At 40.7% G+C, this 20317-nt stretch overlaps 1 protein-coding gene across 1 annotated transcript in view; it reads right to left on the bottom strand.

Moving 5' to 3' along the window:
* The window catches only part of FAF1 (Fas associated factor 1), a 166214-nt gene extending 147311 nt beyond the window's left edge, over nucleotides 1-18903 (bottom strand). Inside the window, exons 1-2 of the mRNA XM_053392478.1 lie at nucleotides 18409-18903; nucleotides 6799-6867 (exon numbers count right to left, since the gene is read on the bottom strand). Of these exons, the coding sequence (XP_053248453.1) occupies nucleotides 6799-6867; nucleotides 18409-18453 (114 nt within the window). The 5' untranslated portion in view covers nucleotides 18454-18903. The remainder of the gene's footprint in view (nucleotides 1-6798; nucleotides 6868-18408) is intronic.
* Between the last annotated feature and the right edge of the window lie 1414 nt (nucleotides 18904-20317).

The raw sequence follows: 20317 nt of genomic DNA, 5'->3' as shown, positions 1-20317 counted from the left end.
ACAGGGAACCAGACAGAGGGCCTTCTCGGTAGTGGCGCCTGCCCTGTGGAACGCCCTCCCAGCAGATGTCAAGGCAATAAACAACTATTTTACTTTTAAAAGACAACTGAAGGCAGCCCTCTTTAGGGAAGTTTTTAATGTCTGATGCTGTACTGTTTTTAATATTCAGTTGGAAGCCGCCCAGAGTGGCTGGGGAAACCCAGCCAGATGGGCCGGGTATAAATAATAAATTGTTGTTGTTGTTGTTGTTGTTGTTGTTGTTGTTGTATCTTTTCCCAATAAAACTTATACAACAATGAGTAAGGCACCAATTCTGAACTGGATTTTGAACGTTTAAGTAAAAAATGCAAAAGGCATAGGAGAGTTGTCTGCGCTTCCTTTCAAATGTCCCCCAAAACAAAACAAAACCCTACATAATTGCCAAAGCGTACTTGCATGGCTAGCCAAGTCATAAACCATTTCACATAAAGACAGAGGAGATAGACCATACCTCACATAAAACTTGATGGACCTTATTACTAAGTGCTTTATGAGGACATCAAAACTTACGGTGTGACCTAGCAAGCTCTACATTCTAGCACTCGAAAGCTTCACAAAACAATATATACTGATACTGGACTTCTTTATAGACTTGCCAAGTGCTATTTTTCTAGAAAAATAGGTGCCAGAACTCACCATGAACACCTCCCTTGTTCTCATATACAGTGGTACCTCGGGTTAAGTACTTAATTCGTTCTGGAGGTCTGTTCTTAACCTGAAACTGTTCTTAACCTGAAGCACCACTTTAGCTAATGGGGCCTCCTACTGCTGCCGCGCCGCGGGAGCACGATTTCTGTTCTCATCCTGAAGCAAAGTTCTTAACCCGAGGTAATATTTCTGGGTTAGCGGAGTCTGTAACCTGAAGCGTATGTAACCTGAAGCATATGTAACCCAAGGTACCACTGTAATAGTAATGCTGCCCACCTGAGAAATGCCGGAACTGAGTTCAGGCTGAAAAAAAGCCCTGGACTTGCCCCAAATGTTGGGAATTGTTTGCCCCTCTTCTTTCCTTGTAACAGCAAAACAAACACTCCAGAAAAGTTCATAAGCACATTTCAATCAACAAAGTCTGAATCAAGTAAAAACAATTAAAATCTGGAGCCTGTTTGAATTGTTCTCCAACCTTCCTTGGGAAACTGTGTTACCTGGTGGCTGGATGACTAGAGTGGAGAAGCAAAGACAACTTCACCTCACGTGTGTGCCTGTTTATTTAGTCCTTAAACACACAGAGCCACATTCCAAGAATATATAGCAACATTTTAATAATAATAATAATAATAATAATAATAATAATAATAATAATATCTCTATTGTCATTGCCCCCTCTCAGGGACAACGAAATTACTTGACTGCTCCATAAAAACAGTAATTAAAACAATACAGTATAGTACAGCAAGGAAGATTAGATGACTTTCAAAGTCCAGGCTTCCCATTCAGGGCCGAGATCGCTCTGGAGAAGAACCAGTTGTTTACAACCAGTTGTTATTATTATTAAACGTGGTTTTTTTTTGTAAATTCTGCTGCTTGAGTCCTTAAGAATTCTGGGGCTTGCCATATTCTCTTCTGCACCCTAAAAAGGCCAAGGGAAGCCTCTGGAAAGGCATTCAGCAAGACTGCAACAGCTAAATTCAGAGACCGACCATGTACAAGTGAAAGCACCTTACAAAATGGAGCAAGTCCATTGGATTCAAGCCTGTGACTATACAAATTAAGACTATAAGAGCCCTGCTTCTTAAATTCTGTAAGTTTCTAAAAGTGGATATATTTGTGAACTTGCATAATTTACTCCCATTTGATAGCAATGGAGAGGGCAAAATATTATGCGAAAGTTCACTCTAAAAATCCTGCCTAAACATTCCTTGCTGGCTTCTGAACTTTGACCAGCAACCCATATTCTGGAAAACCGATATTAATGGCTGTAAGGACTAGTGACTTGCTTTTTTCATTTTTAATAAAACAAATCTTTTCAAGTTGTTGATTTATCGCTAACCATACCAAATTCTGCATCTGCATGGTATCATACAATGCACACAGGCCATGTCACAGAACATTAATATTCTTGTGGTTAGAGAGAAATATGAGTCTTGTCTCTTTCAATATGACTAACTGCTTTCAGTTTGCCCAAATTTCTTTTGTGTTTTCATCGACTCTAGACTGTCCTCTTCACAATATGAACTGTGTATTTTAAAAAGATGCCCGTTTTTATGTCTTGATACAGCAGAACTCCCATGATACAGAATTTGGGTATGTGAATTTCCTGTGTGTTCTTCTTCAAGGTCTACATTAACATGACTTCTAGCTAAGGTTGCCATGCATCCAGAATTTCCTGGACACAGCTGGGATTCGGTGGTGGTAAACAGGATCTGGGCAGAAATCTCTGAAATGTCCGGGAAAATCCGGACATATGGCAACCCATGTTGGTTGGTTTTGGCGAATTTCATTTAAAATGGCTCAAAAACTTCATTTTTAATGAGATTTTTTTTGGGGGGATGGCATATTAGTATTACAACAAATTTATCATATGTGTTTAAAGCGGACACAGTGTGTTGTAGTGGTTACAGTGTTGGAACTGGGAGAACAAGGTTCAAATCCTCGCTAGACCATAAAACCCACCATCGGCCAGTCACCTAACTTATCTCATAACGCTGTTGCAAGGATAAAATGGGGAGAGGGATAACCATGTACTTCGTTCTGAAATCCTTGTATGAAAATTGGTATATAAACATAATAATATTTATAAATCTGTTTAGCATGACCTGAAACAGATTAAGCAGGACCTGGATGAAAACTGCAAGATATGCTACAAATGCACATCTGCAACCATATTGGCTGCAGAAGTAGAAGCCTGCTTCCATGTGTAGATTTCTCTTGCTGGATGAAGATGAGCATCTTTAGGGTGCCTGTTATGTCTAGTCCCTTGTAAATACCAGACTTCAGAAGTCACTTCCATGACTCACTGGACTGGTAGGTCAACCCAACCTTCTTCAAATTCTCTTAAGATATCAAATAGCCATACGCATCTGAGTGGAGAGATTATCCAGGTGAGAGATAAAAGTTAAAATTTGATCTGAGAATGCCATGGAGTGCTTTAGAGACACCTGGTCAAACTGTCTCTAGGAATGGGAGGAAATTAATTAAAAGCTTCCCTTTTGCTATGTGGATTTTCAGCCCTATGAATTTGTTCATTTTTTCTTTTTTTCAAAAATGAAAAAAGAACATTTTAAACAGTGGCTTCTTTATACGCAGGATTTATCTAACCTCTCTAATGTGCTAGTTTCTAAGAGGAGACCTCTCCATTTTTCCATTTTCAAAAGGAGTGAATATTATTATTAGGTTGTCCATAAAATTATTAAAGTTATGAAACTGAAGTATTATAAAAACAAGGCACAGAGCCGTTTCTGTCTTCTGATCCTTAGAAACAACATACAGGAGGAGCTGCAAGCCATCACATTAACAGGTGTGCTAAACCACTGACTTTACTGCAAAGACATGGTTGCTTTGAACCACTGCCAGCAAAAAGGATAAAGAAGTTAAATATAGCAGTAAAGCAGACATTTCAGCAAATGTTGAAATGTACGTTTTAGAGAATGTATGCTTAAAACCAGGATAATCATAACCATTTGCGGAGCTTCTACAATGAAACGATGTTCTTTGCAAATGGGTAGATGGAGGCTAAATTCACATTAATATGAAATAGCATTTACTTTTCTATCAGAGATAAATACAGTGAAAACAAATACAGCAGATCATATGAAAAGTGGCCAACATGCAGCCAGCAGGCTACCAAGGCCCCTTAGGGGACATTTTGTGTATCCTGGTGCTTTTTGATAAAATCCTGAAACTCTCTACTTTTTCTTAAGTATCTGTCCCTCATGGTTGTAAAAATGAGTTTGAAAACACAGAACAGTGACTTGCCAAAGACCACAAAAATGGAAAGCAAGTGAAAAGGATATAAAGTTGAGTATATTTTATGAGTTGCCTCACTATTTTGATCAAGTTTTAGCAATACCACAGCTTTCATTAACCTCCATTGACTTGAATAACCTGATAGCAAAAAGGAAACTTTTACTTACCAACATGGCAAGATCTTTTCACTAGAAAATGCTCTTAATTCCTAAAGCACAGAGTCAAACTGATCCAGACAATACTTTATTACAGGATTAACTGCACAAGTAAAAAACCAACAACTTTAAGTTGTACAACTCTCCCTGAGGCAGAAAAATAGTCCTTCCTACAAATAAAGTTAACCAGTTTGCAGTATGAAGCATGCAAATTCAGTGTTAAGTATTTCTCAAACTGAGAATAACAAAGCCAAGAAGCACACATCTGAAATACTAGGGCGAAATGAAGAGCTACATCAGGGGTTCTCAAACTCCAGGGCACATTTGAGAAGATTGAGAATAACTTAAGCCCACTAGTCACAAAATGGCAGTGCAGGGGCAAAGACAGCCACAAAATGGTGGCAGATGGAGGTGGAGTTTGGCATGAACAGCTGACAACTAGTGCTTTTTTTTTTTTTACTGATACTTAAACCCTCTTTGGAAATTAATAACTTTCCCATAGTAATTTCCTTGGGACTCTTGAGTTCCATAGTAGTGCTTTCTGCAGGTTCTGGAATTAACTCTGAAATTATCATGACTCAACCTACCCATTTTAGGTAGAACTTGCTGATTCAGAGGATCTAACTGGAAATGGCTATTTATTTTCTATTCCCGCCCCCACATACGCCTCTCCAATAATTTTTAACCATTTCCTCTCACTTCATCTTCCCTTCTCCTTTCATACATGGACAGATAGTTTGGAAGGAGTGAAGAGGGTACAAGTTATTTCATCCATACTCCAATCTGCCCACTCAACCTCTTCTTCCTGTAACAACATCCCTTCTTCCTCTCAATTTCCAGCTGTTTTGGTTTCTTTAAATTATCTTTTTCTGCTTTTCTTCCATGTGTCCTCTAGCATTTTCCTTTCAAAAAAGGAAGATGTTCGCTTCTCTTCTTCCTCAACCCCTTAATCTACTGCCATCTTTATTCAGTGCCACTTTCTCCTACTCATCCACCCTACATGGGCATGCAGTTGCACACACTGACAATCCAGATTCTGGCAGTTCCTCAATGCCAGGTTTTTCTTCTAAGGGGGAGGAAGAAACTATCACCTTCAGTCAGCCAGGAGAGAACTCTTGAGTCAGGAAGAAGCCTGGGGTGTGGGAGTATGAATGAGAAAGGCCAAAAGGCATAGCAGCACCCCTGGGTGCATCTTCTCCTCCTCACCTTCAGACTGACCGTCCCCATCCCCCTTTTCCTTCCTCACACTCAGATAGCTGTTGTGATCTCTGCTGTCCATTTCCTCTCTCCTGGCTCCTTTCCAACTTTGAATGCTCCAGGACTGGTCTCTAACTAACTCCTGCTCCCACGTGTACCTATACACTGCTCATGGTATAGCAGTTGGGAGCAGGATGTTCAAGTGAGGCGGCGTTGGGCAGGCTGCAGTGTTGAGCCCCTCTGGTGGTCCCATCGCACTGTCTGAGGAACACTGAACAAGTTGCTACATCCTAATTCTATTGTGGGGGAAATACAACAAAAGTAGGTCACAAAATCAGTGCTCTTGAAAGGAAAAATTAAATACCTGATGCAGCAATTTACATGGGGCACAACAAGAGGAGAGGGAGGGAAGTTCTATTATATAAACTGAAACCCTTGAAACCCAGATCTACTTTGTTGGATACTGCCCTTAGCTTGGATCCAGCACAGAGCTAGCTGAACTTACTTCCCATTGAAATGGGTAGGAGTTAAGTATTTCTTGTATTGTTTTCAACAGAAACCTAAATCAGCTGTCTGGAGTCAATTCTTCTCCCTTTAATTTCATATATTTCTACTGTACATGTGTATGTTTTGCTGTATTTCCAGTTTCTCAACGAAAGTTTAAAGAATACAGATCCTAATACAGACCAGCTGGGCCTTTTCACCTTTATGATGCCACTGTAACGTGTGATGTGTTATACCCATTCCCTGTTTCTCATTTTTTTTAACCTTACACTAACCCATGAAAATGCCTTCCCTTTATTTGGAAAGGTAAGGTAGCTCTGAGACGTTCTGGTAAGGAATTTTGCAAAAGATTTGCTAGAACTTCAAATGCAAACAGGTGCTTACTGACCCTCTCAAAATGCTAGCTTTTTACTCCTGCATTTGCCAAACAAATCATCCTTCACTATTTGCCTGAAGAACCTGCTTTTAACATAAACCTGTTCAATCATAACCTCAGCCATTCTAGAAACTTTGCTTAAGGACCTGGGGGATCTGCATATTGTAAGGATAACCAAGCAGATTCCATACCAGACTTGGTTGAGCTGCCAAGTGTCAGTACTGAGACTAGTATGAAAGCATGGTGTCATTCAATACCTGATTAAAACTAAATAAACACTACTCGTGGTTTACTATGAGGAGCACAGCATCAAAATTAGTAAGCAAAACTGATGTCCACAGAGGGGGAGGGGCAAGGTAATGGCGAAGCTGACGTGGACCAAACATGCCAGCCACAGAATCACATTGATTCCACTAGGGTGTTTGCACCATGCACACCTCACCCCTCCCCTCTCTGACCCAGTTTACAGCAGCAACTCAGTCAGAAGGAGGTCAGGTAAGCAGCACAAACTACTGCACTGCTGGACAGATGCATGGTGATCATGAAATTAATAGCTGATTGGCAACAAGTTTTGTTCTGGCTCTCTTTCTTCCTATACGACCAGTAAAAAATAGTACTTACCACTAAATCCCAGTTATTTTGTTCAAGTAAGGTGATAGCTTCATCAATATTTTCTATACCAGTACATGCCTAAAATGAAAAAATAAATAAAACGGTTCAGCTGAAGAAATCTCTCATGTATTAACTCTTTAAACATTAAAATAAGACAGGGTTCACCAACTCAGCAACCACCATGACACCCATGAAAGCCTTGAAATTTCTATGAAATGAGCCAGCCTGGCTGCTCCAACTTATCACTGTTTTCAGGCAATGAATGAAGTCAGAGCTTTGACTGATAAGCAAGCTGTTTGGACACCAGGCAACAGGAATCCCTGGAACCCTAAACACTTGCTGTCTCCACCCCCTTTAGTGCAATTTTCCTGTTTACGTCTCATTTTCTCATCTTTGGGATGTCTTTAGCTTGTCCTTTCTTTTCCCCTAGCAACCAGGATGCATCTTTCCTATGGCAGGCTTGTCTAAGATCAGGAAGCTCCTAGATGTTATTTTCTGCAAATAGTACTACACAATAAGTGACGGTGGAGGGTAAAGAATCCCCCTCCCTCCACAAAAGGCAAATCTTGGCATCTGCAACTAAAAGAATCTTCAGTATTCATTTCTTAGATGTATACCCCATCTTTCTACATTAGGCATTCAAAGAGGCCAACAAAATTACAAGTGGATACAATAAAAATAAAAAATCATTATCAAGAAACAAACAGAAAATATCAGTTCTTTCCATCACTCTTAGGAGCACTATACTGAAAGAACCGGGCCTCCTGGATGGGAGAAGAGAAGAAGAAGAGAAGAAGAGTTTGGATTTGATATCCCGCTTTATCACTACCCGAAGGAGTCTCAAAGCGGCTAACAATCTCCTTTCCCTTCCTCCCCCACAACAAACACTCTGTGAGATGAGTGGGGCTGAGAGACTTCAAAGAAGTGCAACTAGCCCAAGGTCACCCAGCAGCTGCATGTGGAGGAGCGGGGAAGCGAACCCGGTTCACCAGATTACGAGTCCACCGCTCTTAACCACTACACCACACCACACACAGAGGACATAGGATTAAGTTTTCTCCAACATTTCCCCATGTTTCCTCTGACTTGTTACGTGCATTTATGAAGCCCATAAAGCATAATTAACTGGGTCACTCTCCTTATCTGAAAGAAAAACATGGGAAGAAAATTTCAAATTACACTGACAGAGCAATTATATCAGGCTTCCTCAACCTCAGCCCTCCAGATGTTTTGAGACTAAAAATTCCCAGCATCCTGACCACTAGTCCTGCTAGCTAGGGATCATGGGAGTTGTAGGCCAAAAACATCTGGAGGGCCAAGGTTGAGAAAGCCTGAATTATATGAATGCTTACTAAGAAGTTAAGTTCCACTCCATTCAATGGGACTTTCTCTCATGTATGTGTGCACAGGATTAAAGCCTGAATATAGTTACAAGCAAAAGGCGATCACTGCACTTCCCAACCACCTGCTCCTCCAGTATTTGTAAATGCATTATATTTTTTTAAAAAGCTCTTTCCAGCAACAACTTGCATTTCTTCTACTGAATAGCATTCAGAAGTGTGTTGGCAAAGAAACAGATGTTCATTACCCTTCAGTCGCTCTTCATTAACAACAAATCTTCATAAAACCGTATTTAAGAGTGCCGCTTATACTTGGTATTTATATTGCCGTTTGCAATGGAATTCTCATAACTCCCAACTGCAACTTTTCCATTAGAAAATAAGAAGCAGAAGCTGATTAAATAAAAACCAAGCACCATGCTGAACTGATGCTCTCCATATGCACATCCTCTTTGTAAGAGCAAGGGAAAATATTTTATAAAGAAGCAGAATTGCTTTGAATTAGTGTCTGTTATTCAGGGGGCACTCTTAAATGTATTCAAACCAGTTGCTTCATTAAAAAGAATCCTACATCTATACCTCTGAAAGCTTCTATTTGAGGCTGTGTTCGCACTACTATTTCATCACAAATTTGCTCTTTGAGATGCTGCCACAATCATAATAGGTCTTTACCAGTGCAGAATTCAATAGGACAGTTCAAGTATCAGCTCTAGATGTCAAAAAAAGGAACACATAAAGACAGTGTAGAGCAGCCCTTCAGAGTGTCAGGAGCAAGAGCAGACTAACCTACCTGTGGTATTTGGGGACTGAAGGCAGTAGCTGAAGTTTCCATGCCATTAAACCTTCTCAGTGGACAATAAATACATCTCTGTGATGGAGTGAGGCTAACAGAACAATCCTAAGTGCAAGAAGCTATTGGAACGAACACCAATTTAAATTAAGCTGGCATAAAATACCCCTATTTCAAATTCGGTTCAGCAGCAGCACTGCTACTTCCAGCTGAGCTAACCCAAGTCTAACAGAGGGGAAACAAGCCTTTAAAATAGAGTTTGACTTATACCACCCTGAGTTCCAATAGGTTGCCAGGCATAGCTGTCAGCTTTCCCCTTTTCTTGCGAGGAATCCTATTCGGAATAAGGGAATTTCCCTTTTAAAAAGGGAAACGTTGACAGCTATGTTGCCAGGTCACAAGACTGAGCTAAAAGATGTCTCCCCTTACTCTGTCCTGCCACGCCACGCCCCTTTTTGAGGAGTTCCACCAGTTTAAGACCCACTGGCTGAACCACACTGAGTGACCTAACGTTGGCATATCTCTGGCTGAGCTGGGATGAGGCAGTCATTCAGCTCAGCCCAAACTCACTCCTTTGTGCATATCTGGGGTATGGACTGCACTATAATATTACTCTTCCTCCAATATGCAGGGGACCTAAGCACCTCAGGTGAGATAATCAAATCTTGCCCTTCCTGTTTTAGACTGAAAACACTTTTCTTTATAACACTGTATTCCTAATGTGGCGTGTTGTTTCTGTTGAAAGCATGGAAGAGGGTACAGCTTCCAGAGTACAGTAGTAAGGAATTAATATGGAATATTATTTAGGTAAATATATGAAAGGAATGCTGATTTTGTATGTTATGGATCAATGCAAGATTTTTCTTTTAAAATAAAAATGAATAAAAAGAACATTTTCAAAAGAAGTTTGAAATACTGCATTAAGTGATTCTTGGTGTTTTGACATCCCACTTAACCTGGGCAATGTAGAGAAAGAGGACTGGAGTCAGCTTTTCATTCAACCTGGTCTTCCTATAGAATATAGTATCTGATTAGTGATTAATTCTTAATGAATGATTGAAGGGAGCAATACTCCCCATAAATGGAAGGGGCTGGAGAAATGGGTTCTTTTCAAGCACACTGCCCTTACTTAACATATTAATATTTTTTAAAGTAGATTCGGCCACTTTCTCAGCAACCTATACTCATGCCGTGTAGCACAATAACGTCGCCTAAAATTTGTCACATGAAATATAGGCAGAACTGAAGCAAGCATAGTCTGGTTTACAGGAATACTCTCCAGTCCTATTTGGGTGACAGAAATGCCACCAAGTTAGCACTGTCATTCGGCTATCAGTTTGGAAGGAAAATTTCAAAGGTTGTGATGTATCATGAGAAGACAACCAAAGTGCCTCTTACTAGATGTGAAGATATGACACATAATAAGTTGAGAGGAATGCAAGGTGCTGTTGCAGTGGGCAGCATTCTTTTCACAACAACAATAACAATTCATCAACTGCTCCTGCAGAGTCATTAAATCCCATACAAAGGAAAGGGAACCCCTACATTCCTAAAGTCACAGCTAACTGTGTCAACACAGTCAAGAAATAATGATAATAAAAGCGGAGAAGGAAGCTTCCAGCTAAACTTCTGCTTTGGTGAACTCTTTGCCCTAAATACCTATCTTTGCACTGGTTTTAGGAGAGTAGCTGCGGTAATCTGTTGCCAGAAACAAACAATTCTTTTCTCCTTAACAACACTGATTGTGGCATGAACCTCTGTAGACAAGCATCTACTACACGACATCACATGTGGTATGGGAACAGGCATACCATCACATTTGCTGCAATTTAGCAAGGAAGCTTTAGGGCTCAGCCAGAAACAAAAGTTTTGTTCTCTCCCTCATTAAAGGTAAAGGTACCCCTGCCCGTACGGGCCAGTCTTGACAGACTCTGGGGTTGTGCGCCCATCTCACTCAAGAGCCCGGGGGCCAGCGCTGTCCGGAGACACTTCCGGGTCATGTGGCCAGCGTGACAAGCTGCATCTGGCGAGCCAGCGCAGCACACGGAACGCCGTGTACCTTCCCGCTGGTAAGCGGTCCCTATTTATCTACTTGCACCTGGGGGTGCTTTCGAACTGCTAGGTTGGCAGGCGCTGGGACTGAGCAGCGGGAGCGCACCCCACCACGGGGATTCGAACCGCCGACCTTTCGATCGGCAAGCCCTAGGCGCTGAGGCTTTTACCCACAGCGCCACCCGCGTCCCTCTTCTCCCTCATTAGTATTATTTAAAAACAACTGATTTTTGAGTTTATTCATACATGCATATAATATTGTTGGCTCTATGGTAGCCATGTGTCTTACTTTACAAAGGACTGTCCTCTGTTTGAAGGTGTCCTCTATTTAAAGGGCTGGCTGGTCCTAATCTGGTTTAAAGATAAAGAACCATCAGGAAGCAGAGCAGGAGCCTTAAAGCTGCTCATCAAGAGTTAATAGACACCTAGAAAGCAGAAGAAACAGAGGCCATCTGATTGCAGTCTTCTGCACCATGATGAAATGTACTGTAAAACAAGAAAATCCTTAATAAAAAATATTTTTTTTAAAAAAAATGTACTTCTGTGCAGGTATGCATTTCGTGCTAATCCATGTCCTCTTTGAGGGGGCAATACATTTATTCCTTATTCTTTTTCTTTTTGGGGGCGACATGCAAATAGCCACCCTAATTGGAACTGTCCATGAAACATACACAACACACCATTGCCACCATTTTTAATGCGGTGGTGGTGGCCTCTGAAACCCTGAAGAGCCTGAAACAAACAAATTTAAAGAACAGCCTTTGCCTCTAGGAGATTGCTCAATATCTAAACTCAGCTGAGTCAACCTTCACTAAACCTTTGCCCATATGAAACTGCAACGAATGGGGACAAGAAAGAGGCAGGTGTGCCTAAGCTACAGAATTAATTCCCAACATGACATCTTCTAACTCCTTCCTTGGTACACATGCATTGGCCATGCCCCATATGACATGTGACTGGGACCAATGTGAAGCTGGTTCTACACACAGAAATGCATGCATGTAACCCTCTGCTCTCATGGTGATTGTGTGTTGCCCAGAGAGCAGACTAATGGTGATCGTGTGTTGCCCAGAGAGCAGAGCTAATGCACACATCAGCATCTAAATGGAGCTAGCCTATTCATGCATAAGAGGCCCATCACATGTTCATTCTGACCATCTAAAGAAGAGGGCTACAGTTAGCGAAGAAGGCAATGCATAGTCAATTGATCTAAGGGGCCACTAGCCTTTGGAGGCCTGTGAGCACATTTCAGATTTTAGGGAAGTGGCCCATCCCCTCCACTGTGCCACTCCACTTCCAGGTAGACAGGGAATATGTACACATCTTTGGGTAAACAGTCAGATCCAGCAGAATGAAAATGGATCCTGTTCAAGGGGGGGGAGTCCCTCCCCCCCAAAATAATTTCAACTTAAAGCTTATAGTGGTACATATAACACAATTTTTAAAAAGCAAAAAAGAGATCTGGTGCTTACCAACACCACAGAAAACAATGATCTAAGACAAGAATCATCTAATGGTTTTTTACACAGGATGACAACAAAGCCACCAACATATCACAGAACACACTTGTGGACATAGGAAAGACATCCATGTACCTGCTTTACTTCTTAAAGCAGCACACAGTTAAGCTATGGAACTCTGTAACACAGGAGGCAATGAAGGCCACCAACTTAGATGGCTTTAAAAGACAACTGGACAAATTTAAGGAGGAGAAAGCTATTGATGACTACTAGCCATGGGGGTTATGCTCTGCTTCCACAATGCTCCACAATGGTATTCAGTAATGCTTCTGAATACCAATTGATGGAGACAACAGGAGTGGAGACTGCTCTTGTGCTCAGATCCTGCTTAAGGAGCTCGGGTTGGCCACTATGGTTGGCCGCTATGAGAACAGCATGGGCTACTGGGATGATCCAGCAGGCTTGACTTATGTTTGAAGTAGACCAATGTTCCTTTACATCAAGGGTGGGAAACCTCTGGGCCTATATATTCTGTCCTGCTCTTGAAAATCTCCATTGAACACGTGCCTCTCCCCAAGCGATAGCCTGTCTCTGGGCCCTTCTCCACACACATCTTTGAATGCTTTTACAAGGCCAGAATGTGACCTTGAACTATAATGCCTCTTTCTTGCCTGGATGGTGTGTACAGAAGCCTCTGACTTTTGCATGGCTGGAATATATCTTTTACAAAGGTAAAAGTCACATCTCCTGTTTTGCCCACTTCTGCCTCTGGCCCCACACACCACTTGAACAGAGCCCTTCAGAGGTAACCCATAAGAGAACACAACATTAGGGCAGGCTAACTCCTGTTTTACAGTAACAATATTTTGGCAAGATTCAGTATTAGAGAAATCTTATTAGAGACATATTAGAGAATTTAGCTCATACAGAAATTAAACTGCTGAGAGTCAATGTTGTACTGCGACTGATAAAAGTGCATTTTTTTAAATTAAAAAGTGTGGTTGCTTTTTTTTATGTGAGGTTCCACACAGCTGCAGTTCATCTAAGTTCACCCCAAGAGCTCCCCTACAAAAACTGGGACAAACAGTGAACCAGAAAAGTACTTGCAGTAACCAGGGAGAAGCAGAACCAGCCATTTGTTTAATCTCACTTGAACCTCCTGACTTCCTACACCAAACTGGTAAATAGGAGTTTCTCAGCCTCTTACCATAATGCCATCCATCCTTGCTCCAGTTTAGTGTCAGAAACCATATATTCAGACTGCCATTGCCATGCCAAGGATGGTGACAATGTTGGCTTTCCTAGCAAGCATCTCTTAGACCAAGCCAGACCTGTTCCCTCCAAATATACAAAACTAGAGGTGAAGCACATACTCAGAAAATGCCAGAAAAAGAGATTATAATGAAATGCACCATTTACAAAGCTATGCTAAATAAAGCAATACTGGATTATTAATCTACCTTAATTTTATCCAAGTCTTTGTTTTGATATTCCCTATATAAAGCAGACACCCATGTCAAAGTGTCATTGAATTACAAATAATGTTTGGCACTCACTGTGAAAATGACTTGTTACTGATTTACTGTACCCTTTTGCAGGACTATCTCTTAATGGATCATTCCCCACATCAAGAAAAGCAATGAAATTGAAAGAACATGGCAGTAAGTGGGAGGAAATCCACCTGTGTGTTTAATTTCCAACATGGCAGGTAGACGAAAGGGGAATTACAAAGTATCTTGTACATTTTAAGCAGAAACACAGGGCACAGGATGATCTTGCACTAACACATCTCCCAACTGGATAGCAACTGCAGTGAAGCTATTACATTGGTGGTCATTCCAACCTGCTGTTTAGATTAAATGGGTCATGCGCTTAGGGACATGACTTGGGTGACCAGCCCAATGCAAACCACACAATCGGGCAGAACCAGTGCTTTTTTCTGGGGGGACGGAGGGGGACACATACCCCTAAACATTTTGTGAATCTTTGTACTTTTGTCCACTTACTGTATTTATTTTTCCCGATTTGACCTATAAAAATGTGATTTCCTTGAGTCAAAATGAGAGTACCCCTAAACATGTTTTTAGAAAAAAAGCACTGGACAGAACCAAAACACGAGCAAACTAGGAATCTATGCTTGCTAGCCATAAGAAAGCTGGCCAAGATCCTACTTTTTCCAGGCTCCCTGATCTGCTAGTTACAGAGGTGAATTATTAAGTAGAAACCCTTTGGGAATCACATCTCTGACAAAAGCTAAATCCCATAGCAATCTTTAAAGATAAAGAACATGAACCAACCAAAGTAAACCACTTTTACATCCAACTGATGTCAGTGGAAGAGAAATATGTGTGTAAATCTCATTCATTAAAGTCAATGCAACAGAATGGGGTGGGGGAATGAAGTAGTATATTCAGAAATGTCTTCTCAGATTTAGAATCTTGACAGTGCAATCCTAGGCATGCCTGCTCAGAAGTAAGTCCCAATGAGTTCAATGTGACTTACTCCCAAGTAGGTGAAAATAAAGTGCATGAACAAATTGTTTAAGTTTTATTCAAAGTACAACTTTAAGTACTAGAGTCAGAGATTTAAGTTTCTGCACCCTAAAGTAACATTTGCCATGCTGCAAATAAGCAAAAAGAAAATGCTGAAAGTACAAACCATTAGCATTATAGCAACGTTCTATTATTTCAGGTTAGAAATAGTTCATAGTTGTTATCCAGAAACAGAAGAAAATCAAGTTTTAGAGAACAAGTTTAGAATTCATGTCTGTATATTGCAATTAGCATCGTTTCACTGATAATTCAGAAAAAGCAAGTATTTGGCAATTTTAAAAAATCATATTAGCTGTATGCTGGTGGGGAAAGACACTTCCACTCTTGAATTATTAGAGGTCTATGCATAGCTGAGATAGTATAGTATATATATTTAAACAATTATCCTACTAATAGACCTACTGTAGTACAAAAAATACTAACAAGACAATCTGCTATTATCAGGCAGCGCCTATTACACACCTTGGAGTAACTCCCATTGAACTCAATGGGGGTTACTTATGAGTAGACATGTATAGGTTTGCACTGTGGAAATAGCTGTTTAAACAAAGGACATGAAACAGAAACAGCAAGAAGGCATTTCGATTGTCCCCCTATTTACAAATGAGTGCTGTAGAAGCCACATCATTAACTCAGCACATTCTTTGTTCAGTCAACAAGAGATATGGGAATCCTGAGGGTTGTTTTTTTTTAATAATGCATGACAAAAAAGTCATGTGTTAATCCTAGAAGCTGTAGAACCAAAACACTTAAATCCCAATTTAAATATGTACAAACATAGTAATGCATCTAAAAATACATATTAAAATAATACCCAAAGAATAAGATCAAACCCTGATGTGGTCAACTCGCAAAGTAGTGTACCAGGACCTGGAAGACCTAGATTCACATCCCACTTTAGGTCACTTGCAGAACTCTGATGCAAATCCTACTGAATTAAATGGGAATTATTCCTAGGTACTTAATGCATAGGGTGATTGAAGAAGGCTTCAGTCCTAGTTACACATACTTGGAAGTCAATGGAGTTTACACCTATGTAAGGGTTATTATGACTGAAGTGCAGGTGACCTTGGGGAAGTCATTAATCCTTACCTTTGCAATCGGTAAAAATGAGAATGATTACCAAATAAGTCCTGAGAACTAGTAAACTATATCTGCAACAATATTACACAAAACAGTGATTTAAAGGATTAATAAAGCCTAAAATGACTAAATCATTATGAAACAACCCTATATGATAAATTGTTATTAAATTATGGACCTCAGAAAGTTATAAACCTACAGAACTATAATTAAGGCAATTCTGAGCTCATCATTGTTGTTCTTAAATCACATTTAAATACCTGACAAAATTAGAGCTGCAGCAGGGGAAAGAAGCTTTAAACTTCCTACACTAGCTTGGGACACATTAGTTAAACCCTGATCCAAAAATACAATGTACTGTATATGTGGAGGAGGATTGCAGCTTGCCAAACAATGCCACATTTTTACCAGCTCAAAGACTAAGATTAAATATAGGTAGATTTTTCTATCTATTTATAAGGTGTCTATCTTTACAGCTGTCAACACATTTATTCAGAGTATTTAATTCCTTGCAGACATTCTCTGCAATTGTAGAACATCTCTACAAGCAGACATGAAAATGCATGTTTAATAAAATATAATAAAAGTTTAAAATACAGTAAATGTGGACTTCAATCAAAAGCTCAGAACCAAGTTGGTACAACAAGATCAGAACTTCCTTGCTCAGGTAGAACAGGTAATATCAACAAGCTCATTGAGTTTCTGAAGATTTCCAAACATAATTAACAACTTTCTGATCCTCTCAACAGTACATTTTAATGTGTTGTAAATATTAAAACTGACCTCAAATATTATTAGTGTTATAAACAAGTAAGTTTTCTATTAATGTAATAATGGTTTCTTAAGATCCAACAAAAAAAGCAATTTCCATTGAGTTTTCATTAAAATGTTGAAGTATACATATGTATCTGGCCATCGTAAGTTGACTTCTGTTCCTAATTAGCCAAATTCACTGCAGGTTCACTTTGAAGTGAGTTCCATGGGACTTATGTACAACAAGTAAGGGTGCCCAGAACAGAAGCCTTGCATAGATACTTATGTGTAACTTATTTCACTCATGTTCTTTAAAAGTCTCACTGATGATAATCATGCTAGTGAGTTTGTTTGGAACTAGGATGTCAATCATAAAATTCTAGGTTCATTTTACAATTTATATTTTTGACATTGTTAAGTGATATGTAGTATTACTACTAAACATGTACCCATTCAACTTTCTATGAAAAAAGAAAATTAAATATACCTTGGTTATTGTTTTTAAAAGCATGCATTCATATGCAGAAAGGCAGAAGTGAAAATATTTTTTAGAAAATTATTAAAGGTACACTTTTAGTAAGATACTGGGTTTTAGCCTTAACCTAGAAATAAAGATAAGTCCCTAGAACTATGAGTACTGTGTATATATTTAAATGTTATGCAGATACATACACACTATACATACATAAGATCCCAATACCTATGAACAAGCATGGTACAAGAGAGCACTGCTTTTTCCTAATTATACTTTAAAAATATGTACAACAAAGTACATATTTCAGATTTGGACTGTATCCTATTTGGACTCAGAACAAGTTCACGTTAGGAAATTTCCTCAGACAGGAAGTTGGTACGGAAACTGCCTTATTAACTGAAATTATAATGGAAGAATATCAAAATATCACAAAAAATACACACCATGGATGAAGTGAAGCTTTTACAGAAGTACTACATATCTCTTTGAAACTGGATGTTTTGAAAATCAATTTTAGTGGAATGGGAATCAGTGAATTTTCTCATTCCAGATGTCTTTTCCACCCCTACCCCCTTCTTTAACATTTCCTCTCATATCCATGAGTGAAACAGGTATGGGCCCCTGGAATGTTGGCAAGCCCCTTATAATGAAAGCATCTTAGACCCTGCCCCTTGCAATTTATTATTAAAAGCTCACAGGGATGGTCAGAATGAATCAGGGAGATCAGGATACAAACCTAAATAAAAAACAAAGACAAAACAAAGACATATGCATATTATCTGAGGTGGTTTTTTCTTTGTGAAGCACAGAGATAAATGCCTTGTTTATAAGTGGAGGAGCTTTTTTTCGTCTTATTTATTCCCCTTGAATACCGAAAACTGGATACAATGGATAAACAGCTTCCAGAGTGTTGTTGCTGTTGTTGTTCCTTGTTATCCCACTGCTGTTTGAGAGCAGGACTCACGTTTCCAGAGCGAAAATCTCCCCACAAAAGCACAGAAAGCAGAGAAACGGGGAGAAAAGGAACCATTTTAAAAATAATAATAATAATAAGAGCGAGAAAGATTATGATCAGAATATGGCAGTGGTGGATGTGGTGGAATTTGAAATTTACCTGAAAATCAGCCAGTATCATTTCTCTATCCATGTTGGACGCCATTGCAGCCGGTAGTGTCCCCTCCTCCTATCTGAACTGTGCACCTGCAGGTTGCTGCTGGCGAGAACCGGGCTCCAGGGAGTTGGGGCTGGGGCGGGGGGTGGGGGGACGAGAGAGAAAGGGAGGCTAAGAGCTCATCTAAAACTCCAAACTCAGCCAAACCCCTCGGAGCCTCTCCCCAAATATCTCCCCTCTCCCAAAATCCACTGTCCCGGCTACTTGGGAGCTCGGGGAAGAAGGACTCCGGACCTGAAGGGTGCAAGGCAGCAGCCAGCCCTGCCTTTAAAGAAGGAGAGGAGACTCCAGAGCAGCTTCCTCCCTGCCTTGCAAGCGGCTGTCGCACATTTTGCCTGTCATTGAGGTCGCAAAGAGACGCTTTCCGGCCGCCACGTGACTCGTCCTTCTGTCAAATGCTCGCAAGTGGCCGGGCCGGGAGGGGGCGGGGAGGCCAGGAACGGGTTGTGTAAGGAGCGGCAGAATGAGCATTGCAAGGAGCAGCAGGGCAGATTGCACCGGGGGCGCACCGAGGAGCTGGCCTAAAATGGTGCAGGGAAAGAAAGGAAAGGCTGGCGCGGGCGGGTTTCTCCCTCCGCTGCCTCTTCCTCCTGCTTCCTTGCAGAAGGGAAGGGGGCGGCGGAGGAGCTGCAAAGGTGGGCTCGGCAAATAGCTGCTGCTGGTGGAACTGCAGGCGCAGGAGAGGAGGGTTTTGTGGTGCGCTTTCAGAGGAGCTGTCGTAAATTCACGTGCTCTGTGTCCTGTGCCACGGGGTAACTGTAGTGTAGGCCTTCTCCAGCAGAGAGAACGACGAAGACTCTATATCCGGAAATGCAAGAGAAACTCCCAACAACTCAAGCCTATATGCGAGTTTCTAGGAAGTAAGTAAAGGCTGCAATCCTGTTCCCAAGGAGCACCGTTACTCCAGAAGCTAGTAGGACTTCTAAGTAAAATTCAGTGGGGATTATTTCCAAGTAGGAAAGGTTGCAGCTTTGGGGAACGAGGGGGCGTTTTGTTCTTTTTGCTAAATGTGTAAAGAGAGCTTTATAAATTGTGGATCTCAGGGTGGCTTCAGAGGCCACGTCTTAACTAGAAGGTGTAAGGACTGCCACTTCTTTTTGATACAGAGTTTCTGTGCCTAGCCTGCATGGTGGACATGAATTCCGTAGGTGATGCTTTTCCCTGGCAATGCAAGTTGATGGGAACTTTACCTGTTGAATTTTTGCATGTTGTGTAGCTTATAAAGGAGCAACAGCCCGTTCCTGGAAAAAGGTGGCAACTCAAGGTGAACATGTGTGAATTTAGCTGTACCAATCACTACCAAACATAATTCTAGCCACACCAATCTCTTGCTGTCTTCCTGGGGGGGGGGATAACCACACCCATCTGTATCTTATGGATGGATCAACATGTATTGCATATTATTGAATGAGTGTCAGATCTAAATTAAAATTGAGATATCCACAGGATTACCATGCAGTGACTGTAAAGCACTAACACAAACTGCAGTGAAAAGGCAATCATTCTCATCATAAAGTGGCTGTATCTAGAATTTATATTTCTACTTCCAGCACTGTTTTTCTGGCCGGAACCAGAGTTAAAGATACAACATTTTGATTCTTAAGTTTTGATCTAGCTGAATCTGAGGCCCTTCATGTGTCCCTTCCACACAAGGTCTGGAAGGCTGCAACATAAGAACAGGCCTTTTCAGTGGTGGCTCTCCACTTGTGGAATGCTCTCCCCAACAATTGCCAGGCATCAGTGCTTTTTTCTGGGGACACACATGCCCCTAAACATTTTGTGAATCTAAGTTTCACTTAGGAAAATGAGAGTACCCCTAAACATTTTTTTTTGGGGGGGAGCACTGTCTGGC

This window comes from Podarcis raffonei, chromosome 6 (assembly GCF_027172205.1).
Source record: "Podarcis raffonei isolate rPodRaf1 chromosome 6, rPodRaf1.pri, whole genome shotgun sequence".
Lineage (NCBI taxonomy): Eukaryota > Metazoa > Chordata > Lepidosauria > Squamata > Lacertidae > Podarcis > Podarcis raffonei.
This window is presented reverse-complemented; position numbering and strand designations above follow the sequence as displayed.